Source organism: Marmota marmota, unplaced genomic scaffold (assembly GCF_001458135.2).
Source record: "Marmota marmota marmota unplaced genomic scaffold, marMar, whole genome shotgun sequence".
NCBI classification, from domain to species: Eukaryota; Metazoa; Chordata; class Mammalia; order Rodentia; family Sciuridae; genus Marmota; species Marmota marmota.
The window spans coordinates 846,147-867,107 of NW_026000205.1; the positions used below are offsets into that span (position 1 = coordinate 846,147).

A 20,961-nucleotide genomic window follows, 5' to 3' on the forward strand; every position below is an offset into this window, starting at 1 on the left:
ACAGCTGGGTCACGTGAGCCTGAACCCATCACCTGGAAGGACACTCTCACACACTCAGAGGCACCTTCCAGGCACCCTGCACCCGTGATTCTCCAACCCTCAGCATGAAGCAGGCACCGGGACCCGCAGCACATGCCCATTGCTGGGTGTCCCCAGAGCCCCAGAACGTCTGACTCAGCAGGTGGGGGGGAGGGGGAGTTGCCAATGCTGTCCCCGCTACGGGGACCACCACATTAGATGACGTGCGTGTATTATTAAAACACACAGTAGAAATGCAGCGTATCAATACAATACGTCCACCACACACACTGCTGTTTGCTATCATGTCATTTGATATAATCAGAGGTAAAATTTTATGTGTCTAATATATACTTACTATGTACTAAATATTTACTAAAATAGTAAATAAAATAAGAAGTGCGCCATGTCCACTAATTCTGTAACTTGACCCGACTGCTCCATGTTGTCATGGGACCCATCCTTAGGCTGCCCTTGGAAGTGCACAACTTGACCAGCTGTACACAGCAGCCTTGTGCTGTCATCTGTCTAAAGGTTACATTTCACCCCATGACAACGTACAGCAGGTCTGAAATTCAGCCCCCGATGTCCAATGAATGGACACTCTAGGAATTACCATCTCTCAAGGGAAATTCCTATAGAAGCCCGACACAATTGGTTTCCAAACAACATGGCTAAAAGAAGGGGAACACAGCAGGGCTGTGTGGAAGGACCCAGCGCCTGGCCTGCCCAGGCCTCCATTTGTGTTCCCTCCGGTTCCCCAAGAAACCGCCAAGAGTCGGAAATGCCCAGCTGGGGTTCAGCCCCGGCTCCTGAGAGCACCCAGTGACGAGCTGTCGCTCCAGCCTGACGCCCCAGCCCACACTCACCTTGGAGCATGCTTCGGTAGGCCCCCTCTGTCACTGCATACACATGGGGTGGCACCTCATGGCGCTTCTTGCCCCGATACATCTCCACAATGGCCTCCGTGTAGATGGGAAGCTGCTTGTATGGGTTGATGACCACACAGAAGAGGCCGGAGTATGTCTATAGCAGGCAGGAAGGAAGAGGGCCTCAGCAAGAGGCTGAGAGCAGCACAAGACCACTGGGTACAGCTGGGCAGGTTGTGCACTGCACGAGGGCATCTGGACAAGGCCTGTCTATACCAGGACAATGTAGATCTGAATGTCTGTTATAAACATCTTCAGGCTAATGACATGAAAGAAGCTTCCCAAATTACATAAAGGTGCTGTGCAGATCAAGGGTCCCCATGGGAGAGGAAATGGGCTTTGCAGCCAGTCAGACTTGGGTCACAGCCTGAGACATGCAGGAAGGGACCGTGTGCAGGGTCCCCCTGAAGCACTTCTGTAGCAGCAGAAGACCACGAGGGACCCGAGTGCACGCTCAACTCCGGATTCCCACGCAGCTCTTGGTGCACAGACGTGGGGCCATCTCCCAGGTGTTATGAGGGAGGCAGGGGGCAGAGGTTTGGGGAGAGGAGCTGCAGCCTGCGCTGGGCTGGGAGAGCCAGGTTTACAGGTTCCCCTCAGCACCACGGCACCTGCCGCAGGGAAACACAACAGGAACCCGTCTGTGCTCCCTACGGCCATCAGATGACCTGTCTGCTTAGGTGACTGTTGGTGGAAATGCAGGTTTGTGTTCTTCCCCCCCCACCCCAAACAGTCGTGCTAAGCTGCTTAGGGCCTCACTAAATTGCTGAGGCTGGCTCAAACTTATGATCCTCCTGCCTCAGCCTCCCAAGTCTCTGGGATTACAAGTGTGTACCCTGCACTGAGTTGGGCACCCTGAGCTCTATCTATGCACTGTTAGGCCCAGATTTGGGACTTTGTCACAGTCTAAGAAACTAATAGGTATCAGGCAAGCAGAATTGCTGCCTATCATCTTAACTAACCATTGAACCGTCAGCCACTCAGCCAGTTAGTCTCGCACTTAGCTAGTTAACTGGCTGGCTGTTACTTAGCCGGTTCGCAGCAGAGCTGCTTTGAACTCCCGGACAACTGGGGCTTCTCAAGCAGGGTAGGGTGTGGCCACCACAGGCTGCCCGACTCCTAGGTGCCAACCTTCTAACGGAGGGAGGACGGGTGGGTGGCAGCCAGGAGCAGCACAACCGGTTTGCTGGGTGTCTGCTCTCCGCGCCTGGAAGGCTCTCGGGGAGCTCTCGGCTGGCTCTCCAGGGTGGGGTGGCCGGACCGCATTCCCTGGGTGGGTATCTCATGGCTGCCGGCGCCCGGCCCCTACTCCTGGCTGGCTGGGGAACCCACCCCTGCGCCAGCCCCCTCCTGCCAGCCACACCTGGCTCCCGGGGCAACACCCAGGATGGAAACTCGAGTTGACCAACAAGGCCAGGGGACGGGGTAGAGGCCGTTGCACCTCGGGAGGGTCAGGACATCCGAATTGCCAGGGCACGGCTGGGGGAGCCCGGTGGAAGGGTCTGGAAGGGCCACCCAGCTCCTGGGCTCCGGAGGCAGCCCGCTCCCCTCCTCAGCCTGCAACTTTCCCCACAGTCTCAGTTTCCTCCCGAGAAACCAAGGAGACAATCAGACAATCGCCTCATTACAAAGGCCAAGGGATTAGAGATAATGAATAAAACCCAGCCAGGCGGAGGCAGGGCCCTCGACACTCCAAATATGGGCTCTGGGCCTCTCACATTACCTGTCTCTCTGGGGACCAAGGGCTGGCTCCTGGAAGCCACTCCATCCTGCGTTGGAAACCAGAGGAGGGGTTTTCTAGCTCTGGGGGACTTTGCAGGACAGATTTGCCTTTTTTTCTTTTTCTGTTGCTTTGCAGAGCTGGGGATTAACCCCTGAGCCTTCCGCGTGCTAGGCAAGCGCTCTGCCCCTGAGTCACCTCCCCAGCCCAGATTCACCTTCGTTAAGCCTCAGTATGCAGCCCTGGGAAATGGGGCTTTTAACCGGTCACCTCAAAGGATTCTGAGGGCGAAATGGCCTGAGGTGTATTCCAGAGACTCGGGGAGCTCCTTAAACGGCCTCCCCCGCACCCCTGCATCAAGGGCTCCTCAGCAACTCCAGGCCAACAGGTTCTTGAGGACGGAACCCGGGTTTCTGGAGCCCTGGGAACCCACCTGCCACCGGGCCACACTCTCCCTTCCACCAGCTGGACCACAGGTGTGTATTAAGCACCGTCCTAAGACAAAAAGGGTGGAGCTGAGTCTCTGCTGACCCTGCCGAGCAAGCAGCCTTTGTGGGTGTCCCTGTCCTCATTTACTGGGGACAGGAAAAGCAATTCCCACACAGGGTGAGCCACGTGCAAGCTTGTGTGGCACTCACAGGACCCAGCGTGGACCCAGGAACACAGCTCGCTCCACATGTGACCAGCCCCTCCTGGGTCCATGGCCTCCCCCTCCAGGCTATGAGGAGACGGAGGTGACAATCCCAGCCTCATGGCTTCCTGTAGATGGCGGTGGGGCAACGAGATTGTATGGGAAAGAAGTTTGGACCCCGCTGACCCAGGAAGCGGGTGCTCGCTCAGCACTAGTGATCATTATCAGGGCCCCTCGCTTCCCGCTGGACTTCTGGAACCACCTTCCAGACCCAACTTTCTGGCTCTCTAGCCACAGCCCCTGCTCAGGCTTACAGTTTTCCCACTGGACTAACTGATAATCTTCCTAGCGCAGCGGCTCGGACCTGGGGTCTGGGTTCCTGACCTGGGTTCAGATCCAACTGCAGAGTTCCCAGCTGTGGGGTTTGTTCAAGGACTCCCCCCCCTCCCCCAGTGAGGCTTCATCTGAAGAACACAGATGACAGCAAAGACCCCACGAGGTGGCTGTGAGGGTTCAGAGCGTTCACTCAAAAAAACAGTGGCCAAATGTTTGGGGTGCCACTCTGACCTCCGGGGCCTCAGCAGTGCCCTGGGCACAGTCCTCTCCCCTGGGGCAAGGAGTCTGGAGAGGGTGCCAGCTCCACCAGGGCCAGAGAGCCCTTGAGTCAAGCCCCACAGCCACCCCCATGCCAGCGACAGCTCCTCCAGGGCCCCAGTCTCCAAATGGGAATCAAACATCCTCAGAACACCCTCATCTTGTGCCTAGTGGCCCTGGACAGAGAAGGGCAGGGGCCAGGCTGAGATTCCCTGGCACTCTAGCCTGGTGTTCAGAGCGTGGCTCTGGGTTCGAATCCAGGAATGCTTCCTCCACAGCCCTGTGATCCAGGCCCAGGGCAGTTAACATTCCTGAACATCAGGTGGTGTCAACGGACCCTGCCCTAGAGGACAGCTGATAACACACACAGCGCTCAGAACCGAGCTTGGCACTTCGTAAGTAAATAAATAAATATTTGCTAGCCAGTCATTATTTTTATGTTTCATTATAATTGTGGACATTCCTTGTCACGCTCTCTGATCCTGTTTGCCCCTATGATGAATGAACTAATCACCCCACTAGAACCTCCCTGGAAACTTATTAAAAAAAAAAAAAGTCACACACCCAGATTTAAATAGTCTGAGTTTTTAAGAACTCCCCAGAGGATTCCAACATGAAGCAGGACTAAGCCTGCTGCCCTCCACCTTCTGTTTGCTGTAAAGCTTAAATAGTGAGACAGACATTAAAGGATGAGCACAGAGGTGGACAGACACCACAATCAACCTCACTAGAGTCAGTCCCATCTCACTCTCAAGCCTGGACCCAGACCATTCCTGACTTCCAGGTTTAATTGGATGCCCTTGGTCAAGGAACTTGGCCTCTCTGTGCCTCAGTTTCTTTATCTGTAAAATGGGGACCAAATGCTTTATGATTGCTAAATTTTTTTGAGACAATGTACTTTAGAAAGCTTAGAAGCGTGCTTAGCAAATACTTAATAGAGGTTAGTTTTCAATGTTATAACTCTCTGGGTTGCCTCACAGTTACCTCTTATATAACATGGGGTGATAGTAGGCTAGTTTTTGTCTGAGGGAGATTAACCGGGAGCATGGAGTTTTCTATACTCTTTGGTTCCCGTCATTATTATTATAACCCAGGGGATCTACCATCTGGACACCCCAGTGGCTGTCCTGCTAGTGTTTGGCCTGGGGAAGTCACAGTCGCAGGACCTGGAGGACAGACACCCTGCGCCCCCTCCCCGGGACACGGCCCTCGCGCGGCCACTCACGTAGATGAGGCCCGAGTAGTAGCGCTCGCGGAGGTTGTGCAGGACGGACGCCTCGTTGAGGCAGGTCAGCTCGGCCATGTCCTCGGCCTTGCTGAACTTGGGCGGGTTCATGCGCTGGATCTGGTCCCGCGGCAGCCGCAGGCGCCGCCCGCTCTCGGCCAGCTCCACCTCGGCCTCCTCCTCGCCCTCATCGCGCAGCGCGGCCGCCTCGAACCCGTGCAGCTCCGAGGGCACCCACACCAGGCGCCGCGCGGTCCACTCCACCTGCGGGGCGCTGCCAGCGCCAGGCCCGCTGCCCGCGCTCGGCCCGCGGGGCGCGAACAGGAAAGGCTGGGCCGCCTCGGGCACAGGGCCCGGCCTGGGGGGCGCCTTCCGTCCGGGCACCGACAGGGTCACGGCTGCCATGGTCTGCAGGGGCGAGAAGGAGGGTGACGTCCCATCAATGGGGCTCCATCCTTGGTGCCCCCAGCCCCACTCCAAACCCCCAGGCAGGACCCTCACCTTCCTTCACCTCTTTTTACCTCTTTTGCATTTCTGCAAAATAGGTCAATAGAGGTGGCTTCCATTCATCCACCTCTACTCATCCATTTACCCATCCATCCATCCGTCCATCCATCCATCCATTCAATAATCCATCCATCCAATAATCCATCCATCCATCCATCCAATAATCCATCCATCCATCCATCCATTCAATAATCCATCCATCCATTCAATAATCCATCCATCCATCCATCCATCCATCCATCCAATAATCCACCCATCCATCCATCCAATAATCCATCCATTCAATAATCCATCCATCCATCCATTCAATAATCCATCCATCCATCCATCCATTCAATAATTCCATAATTGGCCAGGCTTGGGGAACCAGGCACAGCTCTATGCATTTACAAGGTAGCAACTGTCAAGGTCATAGGTTCCTGCCTTCAGAAGCAGGGTGCATTCTAGTCCCAGGCTGTCCGACACAGGAGCTTCTGCCATCTGGGGCTACTGGACACTTGAGATGTGACAAGTAGATCCAAAGAATGGGAATATTTATTTTCTTCTATCTTATTATTTTTAAAAATATTTTAAAAAATTGTAGTAGGACCTTTATTTTATTTATCAGTTTATTTATATGTGGTGCTGAAAATCACACACATTAGGCAAGTGCTCTGCCATTGAGCTACAACCCCAGCCCCCTTCTTCTACTTTAATTAAACTTAAATATAAATAGCACCCTGTAACTGTCAGGCACTTGAAATAAGGAGTCCAAACCCAATGGGACTCTGAGTATAAGAAACACCCTACACTTCAAAGATTCAGTGTGACAGAAAGATAACCCGTCAGAATTTTTTTTTTTTTTTTAATTTGGTGACATGTTGAAATGATACTATTTGGTGCCATTTAGTATACTGAAATGATACTATTTTGGATGCCCTGGGTTGAGTAAAATACATTTCACTAATGTCATCTGTTCTTTTTAACTTATTTTTAATGTGGCTACTAGAAATTTTTAAAATTTTAAATTACACATTGGACTTGCAGTCTATTTATATTGGCAGTGCTATTCTAATCCCAGGAGACGATAAAAAGATAAGTAAGTAAATTATATAGTATGTTAAATGGTAATGAATGCCAATGAAAGAAATCAGGGAACAGGGCATTAAGGCTGGGGGTATTGAAGTTTTAATTGGGGTGGCGGGGAAGGCCTCTCTGATGTGGCACTTTTAAATAAAGACCTGAGTGATTTGAAGGAAGCAAGTCACAGGGATGTTGGGAGAAAAAGCTTTCCAGACAGCCAGTGCAAAGGCCCTGAGGCAGGAATATGCTCATAGGTCTCTGGTACTATGAAGCGACCAGGGAGACTGGAGCCAGGAGATGGGGAGAAAGAGGATAGAAGGTGAGGTAAGGGAGGGGACAAAGGACACAACCTGACTTTTTACTCTGAGATGTGAGCCCCAGGAAGGTCTTGATCTGACTTTTGTCATCTGGTTCCCTGAACACCTGTGTTGACACCTGTCTTCCCACCTGCTAACATCTCATCCCCTCAGTTAACACCTCCTTCTTCCTCTGTAGGGCAGAGACTGGCCCCATTCTTTCGCTTTCACTCTGCAGATGCCTTTCCAGTACCAGGCTGTGCCCAGAAGGGTCTGGGCATGGGGAGAAACAGGGGAGCATCAAGGGGCCCTGTCTCTTGGAGCTCCTGCAGAGGGGCCCAGCTCCGATCTCAGACAATCCAAGGAGTCTGCGGGTGATTCTCAAGCACCGGGCACTGCATAAACCAGAGCGCGCTGGCTCCCGCCCACTCTCTGGGAGGCTGTGGACAGTAGTGAGCAGACAGCAATCCCAAGGCAGTCCAAGATGGGCAGGAAGTGACCTGCATTGTGTCCTCCGGGAGAAGGCTGCCTCTGCCTGTCCCCTGCCTCTGACACACCCATTACTGCAATCCCACGGCCACAGGACTTCTGGTCATTTCTGCCTCCTCCATTCAGAGCTTCCACCTCTGCCACCAGGCCTAGAGGTACCTGCTGTCCTCACCTCCCAGCAACAGCAGTCCTGGCTCCCAGCCTCTCCTGGCCCTGATACTCCTGGGCTTCAACCCCTGGACCCTGCACTGCGAAAACTGAAAGGCATTTCTCCACCCTGGAGCCCAAAGAGCTAAGGCTCACCCCAGGCCTCTTGTGTGGCCTTGATACACCTAGAGAAGCTCCATCCCTGGGACTTTACCCCCCACTCCACCCCACCCCACCCACTTCCTCTCCAGCCCCGTGGCCTTTGACCAGGAAGGGTTTGGGAGTTTTTGCAATCCCTCGTCCTAGGCCTCCCTCCCTGGAGTCAGGGATCCAGGCCCCAGCCCCCTAAACCCCTCTTGGGACTCAGCAATCTGAACCCTCAGCCCTCTCTCACCTCACCTCAATCCCTTGGAAGGGAGGATGCTGGGTTCTAAGGACTGACAGTGGCACTACAGGAGTGAGCCAGCAGGCCTGGTCCAAACAGCTGCGCCCCCCCTCCCCCGCCCTCCCTCAGCCAGCAGGAACGCTTTGCCAGGGCTCATTAGTGTCACCTAGGCAGGTGAGAGCACCTGCCCTGGGAGGGGCAGACATCGCTGGGCTTGAGTGAAAGGAGCCAGGGAGCCGCCCTGGGGCAGGGGTTGGGGCTGCTGGCATCCAACCTCCAACCTGAGCTTCTTGCTACCACCCAGGAGTCCAGCCTCCTCCCTCAGACCCAGGAGTCCAGACCCCAGTCTCCTCCTTCAGACCCCAGCCTCCTCCGTCAGACCCAGGGGTCCAGAACCCAGTCTCTCCTCCCTCAGACCCAGAAAACCAGACCCCAGCCCTTAACCCCCAGACCCAGGGTCCAGGCCCCAGCCCTCCTCCTCATATCCAGGAGTTGGGGCCCCAACCTCCTTCCTCAGATCTAGGAATCCAGGCCTCCAGACCCTGAATGGCCCCAATCCTTCCCTCTCTCAAGGCCCAGGAATCCGGGCTTGCTGCGCTGCCGACCTTGCTGAGACCTGGGGTACCCGGCCCCCAGGGCCCATCTCCGGATCCAGGAGTCCAAAACCTCATCTACCCCATCTCAAGGGCCTGTGTCGCCCCCTCCCCATCCGCTGAGCGTCGGGACTACCTGGCGGCGCCAGCTGGAGCGGGAAGATGGGGAGGGGGCGCAGGAATCCCGGGTCCTCTTCAAAGCACTCAGGTGCGTCTACCTCCGCGGTCCAGCGCGGGGCGGGGCCACGTCGCGTCACGGGGTGGGAGCCCGGGTCTGATGTCACCCAGCACCTGCCTGGCTGGGGAAGGGGGCGGGTCCTGGAGCTGCAGGCCTTTGACAGGGGGACGAGCCGCAGGGCAGAGGGATCCTATTGCCAGATGGGCGGCGGCGCCAGGGGCTCCTCCTCCTCGGCGGGCGAAGGTCAAGGCCCGCGGGGGAGAGGGCTTAGGACTCCCAGTATTCAATCCCGCTCCCAGCCTCCCTGGCTGGGGATTGCGGTCCATGAAATTAATAAAGCGATGTGGAGAAAAGGCCCAGGCCAGCTTTTCACCATGTACTCCCTCTGAGCCTCGGTGTCCCCACCCCTGGAAGTGGAGAACACAGTCCACAGAGTGAAGCGAAGAGGACCAAAGGCAATTCTGGCCGGCTGAGCTGCCGGCTCCTCACCGGTGAATGGAGGATGAAACACCGGTAAGAGTGTCCCCCACGGGCCAGGTGTCTTTCTGCTCACCTAGAACAGCTCTTGGAACAGCTCATGGAATGATCTTAACAACCAATGAGATAGGAACAATTAGCATCTCCATTTCTCTGACGGGGAAACTGAGGCATGGAGAGATGAAGAAATGTGCTCAAGGTCACACACTAAGAGGGACATCTGGGATTCAAGCCCAGACTGTCAGCTGCCATTCTAAAGAAGGGGGGTTTGGGGCAAATATGTGGTAGGTCCTCAAAGTGGCCACCGCCATCCTTAGGGGGCTACTATGGGATTAAAAAGGTTGAGAGGGGCTGGGGTTGTGCCTCAGCGGTAGAGCACTCGCCTCGTACCTGCGAGACCCTGGGTTCGATCCCCAGCACCACATAAAATAAAGGTACTGTGTCCAACTACAACTAAAAAATAAATTTAAAAAAAAAAAAAAAAAGATTGAGAGCCTCAGCACACACTTTGTCGCCAAAGAATTCTCCACCTGGTTTCTCTGCAGTCCCTGCCTCCATCTGTTTTCTTTTCTGTGAAATGGGTACAATATAATCACTCCGAGTTAATTTGATAATAAAAGGAAATAGTTTTAGTTATAAAAATAAAAGCGGCCAAGGACTTCGTAGGTGTTCAAAAGGTCTTTCCCCACCCCTCTCTGGCCCGCAGTTTTTACACGTGAAAAGAGAGACACTGTCATCCTGGGGGCGGGGGATTGAAGGCAATGACTCAGGTATTAAACTGTCCACAGTCCCAAAGAAAGCCAGTTTCCCTTTTTGTGGAAAAGGCCCGGTGACGCCAGCGAGGACCCAGACCCGACCTCCAACACAGTAGGAACTCGGGTTGGGGGAGTGCAGCTCTCCTGTCCCCCCTCCCCCGCCGCCGTCCCCCTGCGCGCCCAAGGTGAGTGTCCGCGTCACCGCCCCTCTCCGGTTGCCCGCACCGGCCTCCGGGGCCCGATCGCAGCCCCCAGCCTACAGCCTCCCCGGGCCCAGTCCCGCTCTGCGGCCCCCAGCGCGTTGCTGGCCCAGGACACTCACCGGCTTGCAGGGCCGTCCAGAGGCTTCGGCCTGGGGAGAAAGAGAGGAGGGTCTGCCAAGACAGCCCCGCCCCCACGAGCACAGCGGGGACCAATCCGCGCCTGCTGCGGCAAGCCACGGCCCCGCCCATGGGGGCCAGCGACCGCCAATCAAGAAGAGCGGCTGGTGGCTAGGGCCAATCAGAAGTTGCCGAAGGGTGCCAGCCGTGGGAAAAGATCTTGGCCGGAGAGCCGAGGCCGGCAGCGCGGTCGTGGGTGGGACCCGAGGCCTGACGGGCAGCGGCGTGACCAATGGAGAGGAGCGGGGGGCGGCCGGGGGCAGGAGGCCCAAGCGGACCGAGTGAATGGGCCGCTTTGTGCGCATGGTTTGAATGGGGGCCTTTGTGAGGGCCGGCGTGGGGGGTGCGGCTGGAGGCCGGAATGCCTGGGTCCCCAGGGAGCCGGCGGGCAGGAGAGACGGGAGAAAGAATTCGCTTTTGTCGACCGCCGACCGCGTATCCGGCACTATCCCGGGCCCTCACCCACAGGGGAGGTGTGGGCGGTGATACCATCAGTAACAATAATCATTTATTGAGCGCCGGATGTATGCCAGGAGCTCTGCAAAGCGCGTTACCTGCATGATTTCATTTAATCCTTACAACGAACCTCCTTGAAATTGGTGCTATTAAGAGCTTCATCTTCCCGATGAGGTAAACCCAAGCTGAGAAAGAGTGTTAATTGCGGAACGTCAGAGCTGACAAATGGCAGGACAAAGAACTCCGAGTCTGACTCCAGAGCTTGGGCTTTTAGTCCCCACGCTCTGCACAAACGTTGGGAAATGATTCCTAATTCACAGACAGGAAAATCGAGGCTCAGAAGAGGCCAGAGACATCCCAAGGTCACAAAGCAAGGGCTCCACGGAACTCCCAGGTGGTTCAGTGCAGCTCAGCAGCTGGGTTCTGCATCTGTAAAACTGGGCTGATGATGTCCCTACCTCTGCCCTTCCTCCCACCCCTTCCACTGTCTACTGCCAAGGGTGTCCACTGGGATCTCTATTCAGACCTGGCCCCTCTTCGGTTCAGAACGTTGTCTGGCGACCATTTCACTTAAAGTCAAAGTCCTCTCCATGGCCCACAGGCCCTGCACCTCGTACTCAGGCTCCTATCCCTCTGATCTCACTCCTCCCTCCACCTCTGCTTCTTTCATTCTGCTCCTGATTGTTCTTCAGTTCCTTCAGAGCTCCTTAGGCATGGTCCTGCCCCAGGGCCTTTGCATTCTCTGGTCTTTCCAGCAGGAATGCTCTTCTCCCAAGTTTGCATAGCTGCCTTCTTCTGGTCTCAGTTCTTCTCCAATGTCATCTCTTCTAAGAGGCTTTTTATGATTATCCTCTAAAAAAACCACTTCGATCTTCACTCTCTCCCCACTAGATCCTGCTTTGTTTTTCCTCATGACACTGGTAGTGTTTGTTTATTTATCTGTCTATCATGTCTCTGCACTAGAATTTCAGTCCCAGGAGGGCAAGGATCTTTGTTTTATTCAATGCTGAATCCCCAGGACCTGGCACACAATAGGTGCTCAATAAATATTTGTCAGCCAGGTGCAGCAGTACACACCTCTAATCCCAGCAACTCAGGAGGCTAAGGCAGGATTGCAAATTTGAGGCCAGTCTCAGCAACTTAGTGAGACTGTGTCTTGAAATTTAAAAGGGGGGGTGCTGGGAATGTAGAGTGCCCCTGGGTTTAATCCTAGTACCAAAAACAGACAAACAGATAAAAATATTTGTTGAATAGATAGTAATAAATCCTCGTATGGTGTAGAGTCAATGAATTAGTACATATGCTCTTGGTTCAGTCCTGACATTGGGCCAAAGGCTAAATAAACAATGATTATTGTAATGGTTGTTATCTTTTGCCCTACAAACAGCACACAGGAGAAAAACTATGTATCTGCTAACTGGGCTTTTAGTCCCCACAGGGGAAAGACCGCTGGAGAACGGGAAGGGGAGAGGTTGGGAATTAAGAAATGGAGAGACAAAGAGACAGGGGAGAGAAGCCAGAGGTGTGTCGTGTGCAAGTCTGAGCATCTGCTCTGGGTGTATTTGCTCCACAATCACAAAAGTGAGTCGCTGAACTGTCTTGGAGTCATGAAGTGTTGGGACTGCCATGGCTTCACCGTTGCCCAGACCCTCCCACCTCTAGGCAGCTGGGGAAACTGAGTCCCAGGGAGGAGAGGGCCTTGCCAAGAGGACCGGCAGTGACGGAGACCTGAATGGCTGCTGGGAACCCGGCCGTCGTTATCTCAACACACCCAATGCCAGCCCCGTGAGATTGGCAGCATCACCACCCTACTTTACAGCCACCAAAATGCCCAGGGTCTCCTGACTCCTGCTGGTTCCAGATCTGGGATCCAACACCAGTGGGTCAGACCCTTGAATCCGAGCTCTTAACCAGGACAGAGCTGAGGGCTCCTGTCACTCTGGCTGGGCTGGCGCACTCTCATCCTGCAGAGAGGGTAACAGAGATGGTTTACGAAGTGCTGACTGGGTGCTGGACGTGGTGCCTCCATGTAGGACTCACAGCAGCGTCTCACACCCCGTGAGGTTGGTATTTATCATCCTCACTGGGTGGGGAGAAAACTGAGGCTCAGAAGTGTGAGAGTCCTGTGCTGGAGACCCTGGGAAGAATGGGCACTGGGATGCCACAGAATTTCACACAGGAAACAGGGCTCTGGCACCCCTAGTCTAACCACAACCTGTTTGGAAATCAGAGATGCCATCAGTCCCCTTCGGTGCGGTATCTGCCTGGCGTGTAGTGATGTCGTCATTCCCACCACGAGTCGAAACCTGCCTGGGAACTGGAGAGGGCAGTCACTGATGTTCAGCTCTGGGGAAACTGATGACATCACTGGGTGATGATAATGAGCTGCTTTTTGTGAGGGTTCTCTATCCTGCGCTAAGCATTTTAATTGTTGATAACATCTGGGCAATGGAGCAAGACCCTGTCTCAAGCTGAAAAATGCAAAGGGCTGGGGAAGTAGCTCAGTGGTAGGGCGCTCCTGGGTTCAATCCCCAGAGCTTCAGAAAAATAGTTGACAATATTTATTGAGTGCTTAATACTTCTAAGCCCTTCCTAAGTAGCAAAACCCATAATCCTCCCACTATTCTCAGCGGTAAGCACTGAGAGCATGCCCACTTTACAGGTGAGAATACCCAGGCACAGTTGCCCAAGTTTGCACATTTCCAAAGTGGCAGAGGCTGAGTTGGAACCCATGTAATCTGTCTCCAGATCACTACACAAAACCACCAGAGAGAAACCAAGGCCCAGAGAACCAGGTCCAAAGCGGGCGTTACACCACCTCTGAGCCCTCTTCTGTCCCCTGTCTACACCTGCGAGAAAACATCCTCAGGAGAAAGTCCCAAACTCATTCCCTTTAGGCTCAAGACCTCCCCACCAACCAGCTGGGTCGGTCCTTATTAAGTCACGAGGCCTGGCTCTCAGGAACTGCACTGATCCCTCCATGGGTCCTGAGGGTACAGTATGAGAGAGGGGACTCAGAGATGAGGGTGAGTGGGACACTGGAACAGGTGTGTGCTGGGGAAGAGGAAGTGGAGCATCCTAAATCTCCAGGGCAGATGGATTCCCGCCAGCTGGCGCCACCCACAGGCATGACCTTGGTGTGCACAATCTGAGTAATGGGCAGACAGGTGTGGGGGAAAGCCCTCAAGAGCTAAGTGGACCTACACAAATAAAAACTGGAGCTGGAAGGGGAGAAGACAGGAGGGCCAGGGACAGGACTGTTTGGGGGTGGAAGAGGGTTCAGGGGCTTTTTTGAGTCAAAAAACAAAGTTGGGGGGAGCAGCTTCCTTGCCTGGTGGGAGGAGGGGGACCGGGAGAACGAGGCTGTGAGTCTGCTCTGGGGCCTCGCGGCAGCTCTGCCTGGGCATCTTCCCCGTGGCAGCCTTGAATGGCTCCAGTATTTTATTTTTGGTTGCTGGGCTGTTGTTTTGGTGCATGTGACTCAGAGCTGGAACTGGCTCGGAGACAAGAGCAAGCTGGCAGCCACATGTGGGTCATGGATGAATGACAGGCTCAGTTCTGCAACAACAAATATTTATTGAGCGCCTACTGTGTGCCATGCATTGCTTTGGACTAGGCGTCAGCAAACCTCGTCTGTGAAAGGGCAGACAGTGAAGGTCCCTCGCTTTGAGGGCCAGATGGCCTGGGCTGTGACTGCTCCACGCCACGCCTGCAGCTCGAGAGCGGCCAGGGACAAGGTGTAGACGGATGAATGGGGTCACGTTTGAACAAAACTGTTCACACAAACAGGAAGAATTTGGCCCTTGGGCTATAGTTGTCATCCCCTGTTTTAGAGAAGAGAGAAGACCCCAAGACTTGGCCCCGGCTCTCACAAAACACAGATGTCAATCCACCTGCACAGCAGGCAGGAGAAACCAGCTCACCCCTAAGTTAGACCCTGTTCCTCCCCTGCTCAGAATCCTGCCCAGTCACACTCAGAGTGAAAGCAGAGTCCCCACCATGGCCCACAGAGTCATTGGTGTCATCTGGTCCCTTTGCCTGCTCTCTGTCCCTCCCTCACTCTGCTCCAGCCACACTGACCTCTTTGTTGCTCCTCAAATACACCAGGCACCATCCTGCCTCAGGGCCCTTGTACCTGCTACTCTCTCTACCTGGAATGTTCTTCCCGGCCGTTCCTTGCAGATTCAGGGAGGCCTCCCCTGAGCACGCACTCATTCCCCTGGTCCCCCTACACCCTCACCCTGCTCTCTTCACTTCACCACAGCGCTCAGCATCCTGAGCATCCCACCTGCCAGTCCTTTGCTTGCTACCTTTATTGTCTGTTCTCCGACACCCCCTAGAATGGCAGCACTGTGTAGGTGGGGAATTTGTCCAGCTCGTCCCCTGCCGTGTTCCCAGTACCTACAACAGAGCCTGGCACAGAGTTGATAGTCGACAAACGCTTGTCCGTGGCATGATGGCATTCCAGGGTGGACACAGATGTCAACCAAGAGAATGCACGGGCACAGAGCCCAACGGCAAGTCAGGGGAAGTGCAGAGAGAAGAGCCATGGGCGGGCGAGAGGAGCACGGTGACGGGGCATGGTTTTAGAAGGGGGTCGGGGAAGGCCCTCTGAAGAGGTGACATTGGGGTGGATCCATGAGACAGGTGACACTGGAGAAGGAGCACGTGACGGTTGATATGTGAGTACATAAATGAATGGACGGATGGGTGCTGGTGAACTGGAGGATGAAGAGGGAGCTGACGGTCCTGTGTGGACGAGTCAGTGAGCAGAGCCCTCAGCAGGGCCAGGGGGCAGGTGGGTGGAGGATCAACCAGGGCAAGACGATGAGCAGTGAGCACACAGACGGGTGGACAGGGAGAGGGAGGGACAGACAGATGATGGATGGGCAGAGGGAGGGGCAGACAATGAGGGATGGGCAGAGGGAGGGACAAATAGGTGGATGGAAAGACAGACAGATGAACAGATGGATGGATGGGTGGATGGGTGGATGAATGATGGACAGGCAGAGGGAGGAACAGACAGGTGGACAGGCGCATGGAGGGACAGACAGATGAACAGATGGATGGGTGGGTGGGTGCAGGGATGGTGGGTGCAGGGGTGGCGGATGGTCTTTCAAGCCCCCCTGCCTTTTCACGTGCTGTGCCTTCTGACCTGTCACTTCCTTTCCCCATCTCACCACTTGTGGTCAGCTTCCCAAGGGCCCCTCCATGCTCAGAGTGTGCAGAGGGCTCCCTGATCTCAGAGGGCTCCCTGATCTCAGCCGGCTCCCGTCGCGGCCCTGCCAGCTTGCTCCCTCCTGCAGAGGCTCTGATCACCTGGATCATAGTGATGTCTGTGGCGCTTCACACACCAGCAGCCCTTCCAGGGCTGGGCCTGAGTCCAGAGTCACATCAGTGTCCACAGCCTGACCCAGCCAGGGATGGCGCATAGGACCAGAAGGGCTCTCTCAGAGCCATGCTGTGCCTGAGCAAGGGATGGAGCATGTCTCCCCCCTCCCAGGGCTGGCGAGGCAGAAGTCTGACCCCATCGCTGTCTGTGGGGCTCTGCAGGGCTGAGTGTGGGGCTTGGATGTGTTGCCCCACCTGGGACTCCATGAGTGTCTGAGTGGAGAGTGTGTGAGAGGGCAGGTCTGCATCTCTAGCCAGACCGAGTTCAATGCTGAGCTTCTAGAGTCTCTCACCCTCCCTGTTCCTGCCTCCACCTGCCATGCTCACCCTGAATTGTATCCCTCTTTGCCTCCCCTACCATTTGGAGGCCCTTGAGGGCAGGGCTTGGGTCTGACCCATCCCTGCATCTGTTAACTCCCAAAAGGCCAGAGTCAGACACTTACTAGGTGCCCAGGATCCCAGCACAAGATCTGGAGCACAGCATGCCTCAGGGGAGGCTGTCACTCAGGAAATGAAAGTAGGACTTTCATCACTGGGTGAGCTCCTACTCACACTTCAAATCCTGACTCAAGCTGGGCGTAGTGACACATGCCTATAATTCCAGCTGCTTGGGAGTCTGAGGCAGGAGGATCACAAATTCAAAGGCAGCCTCAGCAAAAGTGAGGTGCTAAGCAACTCAGTGAGACCCCGTCTCTAAATAAAATACAAACTAGGGCTAGGGATGTGGCTCAGTGGTGGAGTGCCCCTGAGTTCAATCCCCGGTACCCCCCGATAAAAAACCCAACTCAAAAGAATCCATCTTTTGTATACCTCTTCCAAGAATACATCTCTGACTCCTTCTGGTGGCCAAATAACACTCACAACAAGATTTGGGGGAGATATTATTTCTCTTTTATGAATGGGAGAGAAGTCTAATGAATAGAAAAAGGCAAAAGCGATGGGTGTCGTTTCCATGATTGGTTAGAAAACACTGTGACTCTATTATCAGGTGACTCTTTTTCTGGTAATTTGATAAATCAAACTGCTCTATTGGAGGGACCCATGTGGCAAGAAACTGAGGGTGACCACTGACCAATAGCCCATGAAAATCTGAATCCTGCCAAGAACCAAGTGAGTCGAGCCCTGAGAGGAACCACAGCCCTAGCCCACATGATCTTGGCCTTGGGAGACCCTGAAGCAGAGGACCAGCTATTTTATTAATTTTTTTAATGAAAACAATTTTAATTAGGCAAGGTGGGAAAACAAGCACCAGGACTTTATTATTAAGTATTTATCATCTCTGGAAGAAGGTGCTAATTACAGTCACCCTGTACTGGGAGAGTGTATGTGCTGGCACCGTTTTAAATATTTTATACACGTGAACTCATTCAGATCTTTCAACGGCCCTGGGAGGCAGGCACCATCCAAAGTTTCTACTGAGGATGAAGACAATCGTGGCTGGCAGAATTTAAGGCGTCCGCCAGCTCAAGAAGGCAGAGTGGCAGGCCTGGGATTTGAACCCGGGGAGTCTTGCCCCTACACTAATGCTCTGCTCTCTAGAGGGGAGGATGCAGAGGAGCCCATGGTGGCAGGTTCCTGCCCCATCCCCCAGTGGTGCCAGTTGAGCAGATCTTGGCCCGGCCCAGGGGTCTGCCTTTCATGAGTTCCCCGGTGCTACGATCCTAATGACCCCTCCAAAACCCTCATTGAATTTTTTTTTATTGTAGGTGGACACAATACCTTTATTTTATTTATTTATTTATATGCGGTGCTGAGGATCGAACCCAGTGCTCCGCATGTGCTAGGGTAATGCTCCACTGCGGAGCCCCAGCCCCAGCCCCCTATGATGAAATTTAATTGCCATTTCGACCATTTGGGGAGACGGGACCTTTAAAGTGTGATGACGTCACCCTGGTGAATGGATGAATGCCCTTACCGCGGGAACAGCTTAGTCCTCGCGAGATCTGGCTTGCTATAAAAGCGAGCTCTGGGCCTCTGGCATGCGGAGTGGCATTTCCAGTCGAGCCACGTGGGCAAAAGTGGCCCTCACAGGTCCCATATGTTGGCCTCTCCAGCTTCCAGAGCTGTGAAAACTAAACTTTTCTTTCTGAATCACCCAGGCCGAGGTCCTCGTCTATAGCCGCAGAAAATGGACCACGATGCGGGCTGATCTGACGCTTCACCTACCGGAACCGCGGCGCCTCGTGCCCTCCTGCATCTCTTTTTCGCTCACCTCTTAAATCCAGTCCCACAGGAAATATAATCAACTTGACCTTCAGCAGATAGCCAGAATCTGACCCCCTGTGCGGCCCCCACTGTTGCTCTCGGTCCCCACCACCCGCGTCTCCTGCCCGGACTTGGCAGCAGCGCGACTCTGGTGCATCCCCGCCCTGTGTCGCTACTCCCCACCTGGCCCTCAGATCCCCTTAGAACCCAGGACAGCTCACATCCCTCCTTGACTCTGAGCCCTCCTCTGGCTCCGGGCTCACCTAGATCAAAGATCTCACCATGGACCACCAGATCCTGCAGGATATGGCCCCTTTGTCTTGTCTTGGACTTTAGCTGCCCATCACTCACTCCATATGTGCACCCTGGCCTCTTGCTGCACTCCAAATACAACAGACACATTCCCACCTCAGGGCCTCTGCACAGAGCTTCCCTCTTGTTGGATATGGAAAAGGACAAACCCCAAAATAATGTGGCCCAGGGCGAAGGAATGAAAAAGTCACTGTCTTTCCCAGGGACAAGACAAGCCCCGGGAAGAAATTTCCATCAAGTCTGAAATGATGGTTTCTGGGAAGAGGCCAAAGCATTGATCCCACCCTAAACTGACCCCACAACCCCAACTGATATTTATCTTTATTTGTAAAAATAAATCCTAGGCATGGCCCACTGACCCCACACCCACTAACCCCACACCCTCCATCTGGCTCAGTTAAGAGAGCCCAAATTGACACACTCATTAATTGAGTCACCTCTCGGTGTGACCTATATAACCCAAAACCTCCCTTGGGCCGATGGCTCTTTTTCCATCAGAAGTGTAACTCTCTTCCTGAATAAGGACTGTCCGGAGCTGATCCATAAAGCTTGTGTCTGGCCTGGTCCTTCTGCACTAACACCTCTGCAGAAAAGCTTTTCCTTCATGCATTCTCCCGACATGGCTTTCCCCCAATTCACTCACAAGGACGTTTTCTCTGGCCACCCTGCTTAACACCTCAACCACACCCCAGGGCCTTCAATGCCCTTCATCTCTCCTGTCTGTTTCCACAGCTTTGTTACTGTGTAATATGTTATGTGATTGACATATTACTGTGTCTGTTATTGATTGCTTCTCTTAACTAAGGAACATCAGTCCCATAAAGGGCAGGGACTCTCTTTCATTCACTGTTCTGTCTTCCCAGCACCTAGGACAGTTCCTTGAACACACAGTGAGCTAAGTAACTCTCTGTCAAATGAACGAAATACATTAACCCTTGAGAAATTTTTCTCTAGCCCGTAGAATGTGAGGGAGCTTCAAATTCCTCATTACTTTTCTGTGCCATTGGCATTATCTAATGTGACCGTCATTACCCCAAGATCAGGATCAGAGAAAAGGCCATCAAAGATATTTTTTTAAACCTTCTTTTCTTTTTGAATTAAAAAAAGGTGGAAAATTCAAAGAAGGTAACAGTTCCCCTGACCAGCTCCTTCCTCCCTACTTCCCCTTCCAGATGTATTTCCCTGATGATATTTTAGTGTGAACTCTTCCAGAAACTTCCACTACTTATTTACATCAGAGATCAGCAAATGACAGTCCACAAGTCACATCTGTCCCCCCACCACCTGTGTTCGTCATTAAAGTTTTATTGGAACACAGCCATGCTCTTTGGTTTCATTATTGTCTAAGGCCACTTTCAGGCTACCAGGGCAGAGTCAAGGACAAATAGCTGAGAAATATCCCTTATTGATTTCTCATGTTTAGAAAAATAGGAAGATATGTGACATAGGGAACTCTGACTTGTTCTTCTTACTTGGCAATATGTCTTGGCAAATTTTTATTTCATACATTTGAATTAACCTTGATCATTTTCCACATGTGTATAGTATTCCATGACCACGGTCTCTAGTTCCATTGGCACCTCTCCCTTTGGTGGGGCTGTAAGTGGCTTTCTGTTTTTTCACCTTCACTAATGGCAATACAGTGAACACCCTTCTTCCTGCTTCCTTCTGCGTGCAGGGGGATGATGCCAGGTCAAAGTGTATGTGCAGTTAAGATTTTAATAGGTGTTGCCAAGCTGCCGCCCACAACAGTACTATTTTCCTTCTTAGGAAAAAAACTAATGGAAAAGAAACCAGTTCGGTCAAGGTATTTATTACATGGCTATTCTGCGAGAGGTTCCACCCCTTGGGAGGTTTCCCTGACCCCAGGACACACCGCAGACTCTCAGCCCTTGTGCTGACTGTTCCTTCCTCCGCCCTTCTCTGCCTGCTGAGATGTCTCTAAGGTTTCAAAATCCATCGAGAATGACAGGGCAGGATTTGTGGCCTTAACTGTGCAATTATCCTGGGACCCAGCAATCCCAGCCCCTGGTGGGTACCCACAGGGAGGCACATGCAGTGGGCACAAGGACATGCCCAAGGATGCCCAGGGCAGAATGGGGATGTGGAGACACCCTGGGTATTGTCACTTGGAGAATGGATAAGTAGAAGGAGGTTGATTCCCCTCCAATGTTCTAGAAGCAATAAATCAAGAGTTCCGCAGGGTAACAC

The 20,961-nt window shown here is 53.5% G+C and overlaps 1 protein-coding gene and 1 long non-coding RNA gene across 11 annotated transcripts in view; one reads left to right on the forward strand and one right to left on the reverse strand.

Moving 5' to 3' along the window:
* Nucleotides 1–10,441, reverse strand: part of Myh14 (myosin heavy chain 14) — a 72,450-nt gene extending 62,009 nt beyond the window's left edge. For 4 of the 10 annotated variants that reach the window (XM_048790475.1, XM_048790474.1, XM_048790481.1 and 1 more), the window contains exons 1-3: nt 8,609–8,625; nt 5,118–5,525; nt 888–1,044 (exon numbers count right to left, since the gene is read on the reverse strand). In XM_048790475.1, coding sequence (XP_048646432.1) covers nt 888–1,044; nt 5,118–5,522 — 562 coding nt within the window. In that variant the 5' untranslated portion in view covers nt 5,523–5,525; nt 8,609–8,625. Of the gene's footprint in view, nt 1–887; nt 1,045–5,117; nt 5,526–8,608; nt 8,626–8,732; nt 9,256–10,328 lie in introns of those variants that run through there. The other 6 variants (XM_048790478.1, XM_015496479.2, XM_015496478.2 and 3 more) reach the window with 3 other exon arrangements.
* A 4,907-nt stretch (nt 10,442–15,348) lies between these two features.
* LOC125612644 lies at nt 15,349–19,518 on the forward strand. Its single transcript, XR_007343134.1, has 2 exons — nt 15,349–15,524; nt 18,333–19,518. It is a non-coding gene; the product is annotated as an uncharacterized LOC125612644 (long non-coding RNA).
* Nucleotides 19,519–20,961: the final 1,443 nt, after the last annotated feature.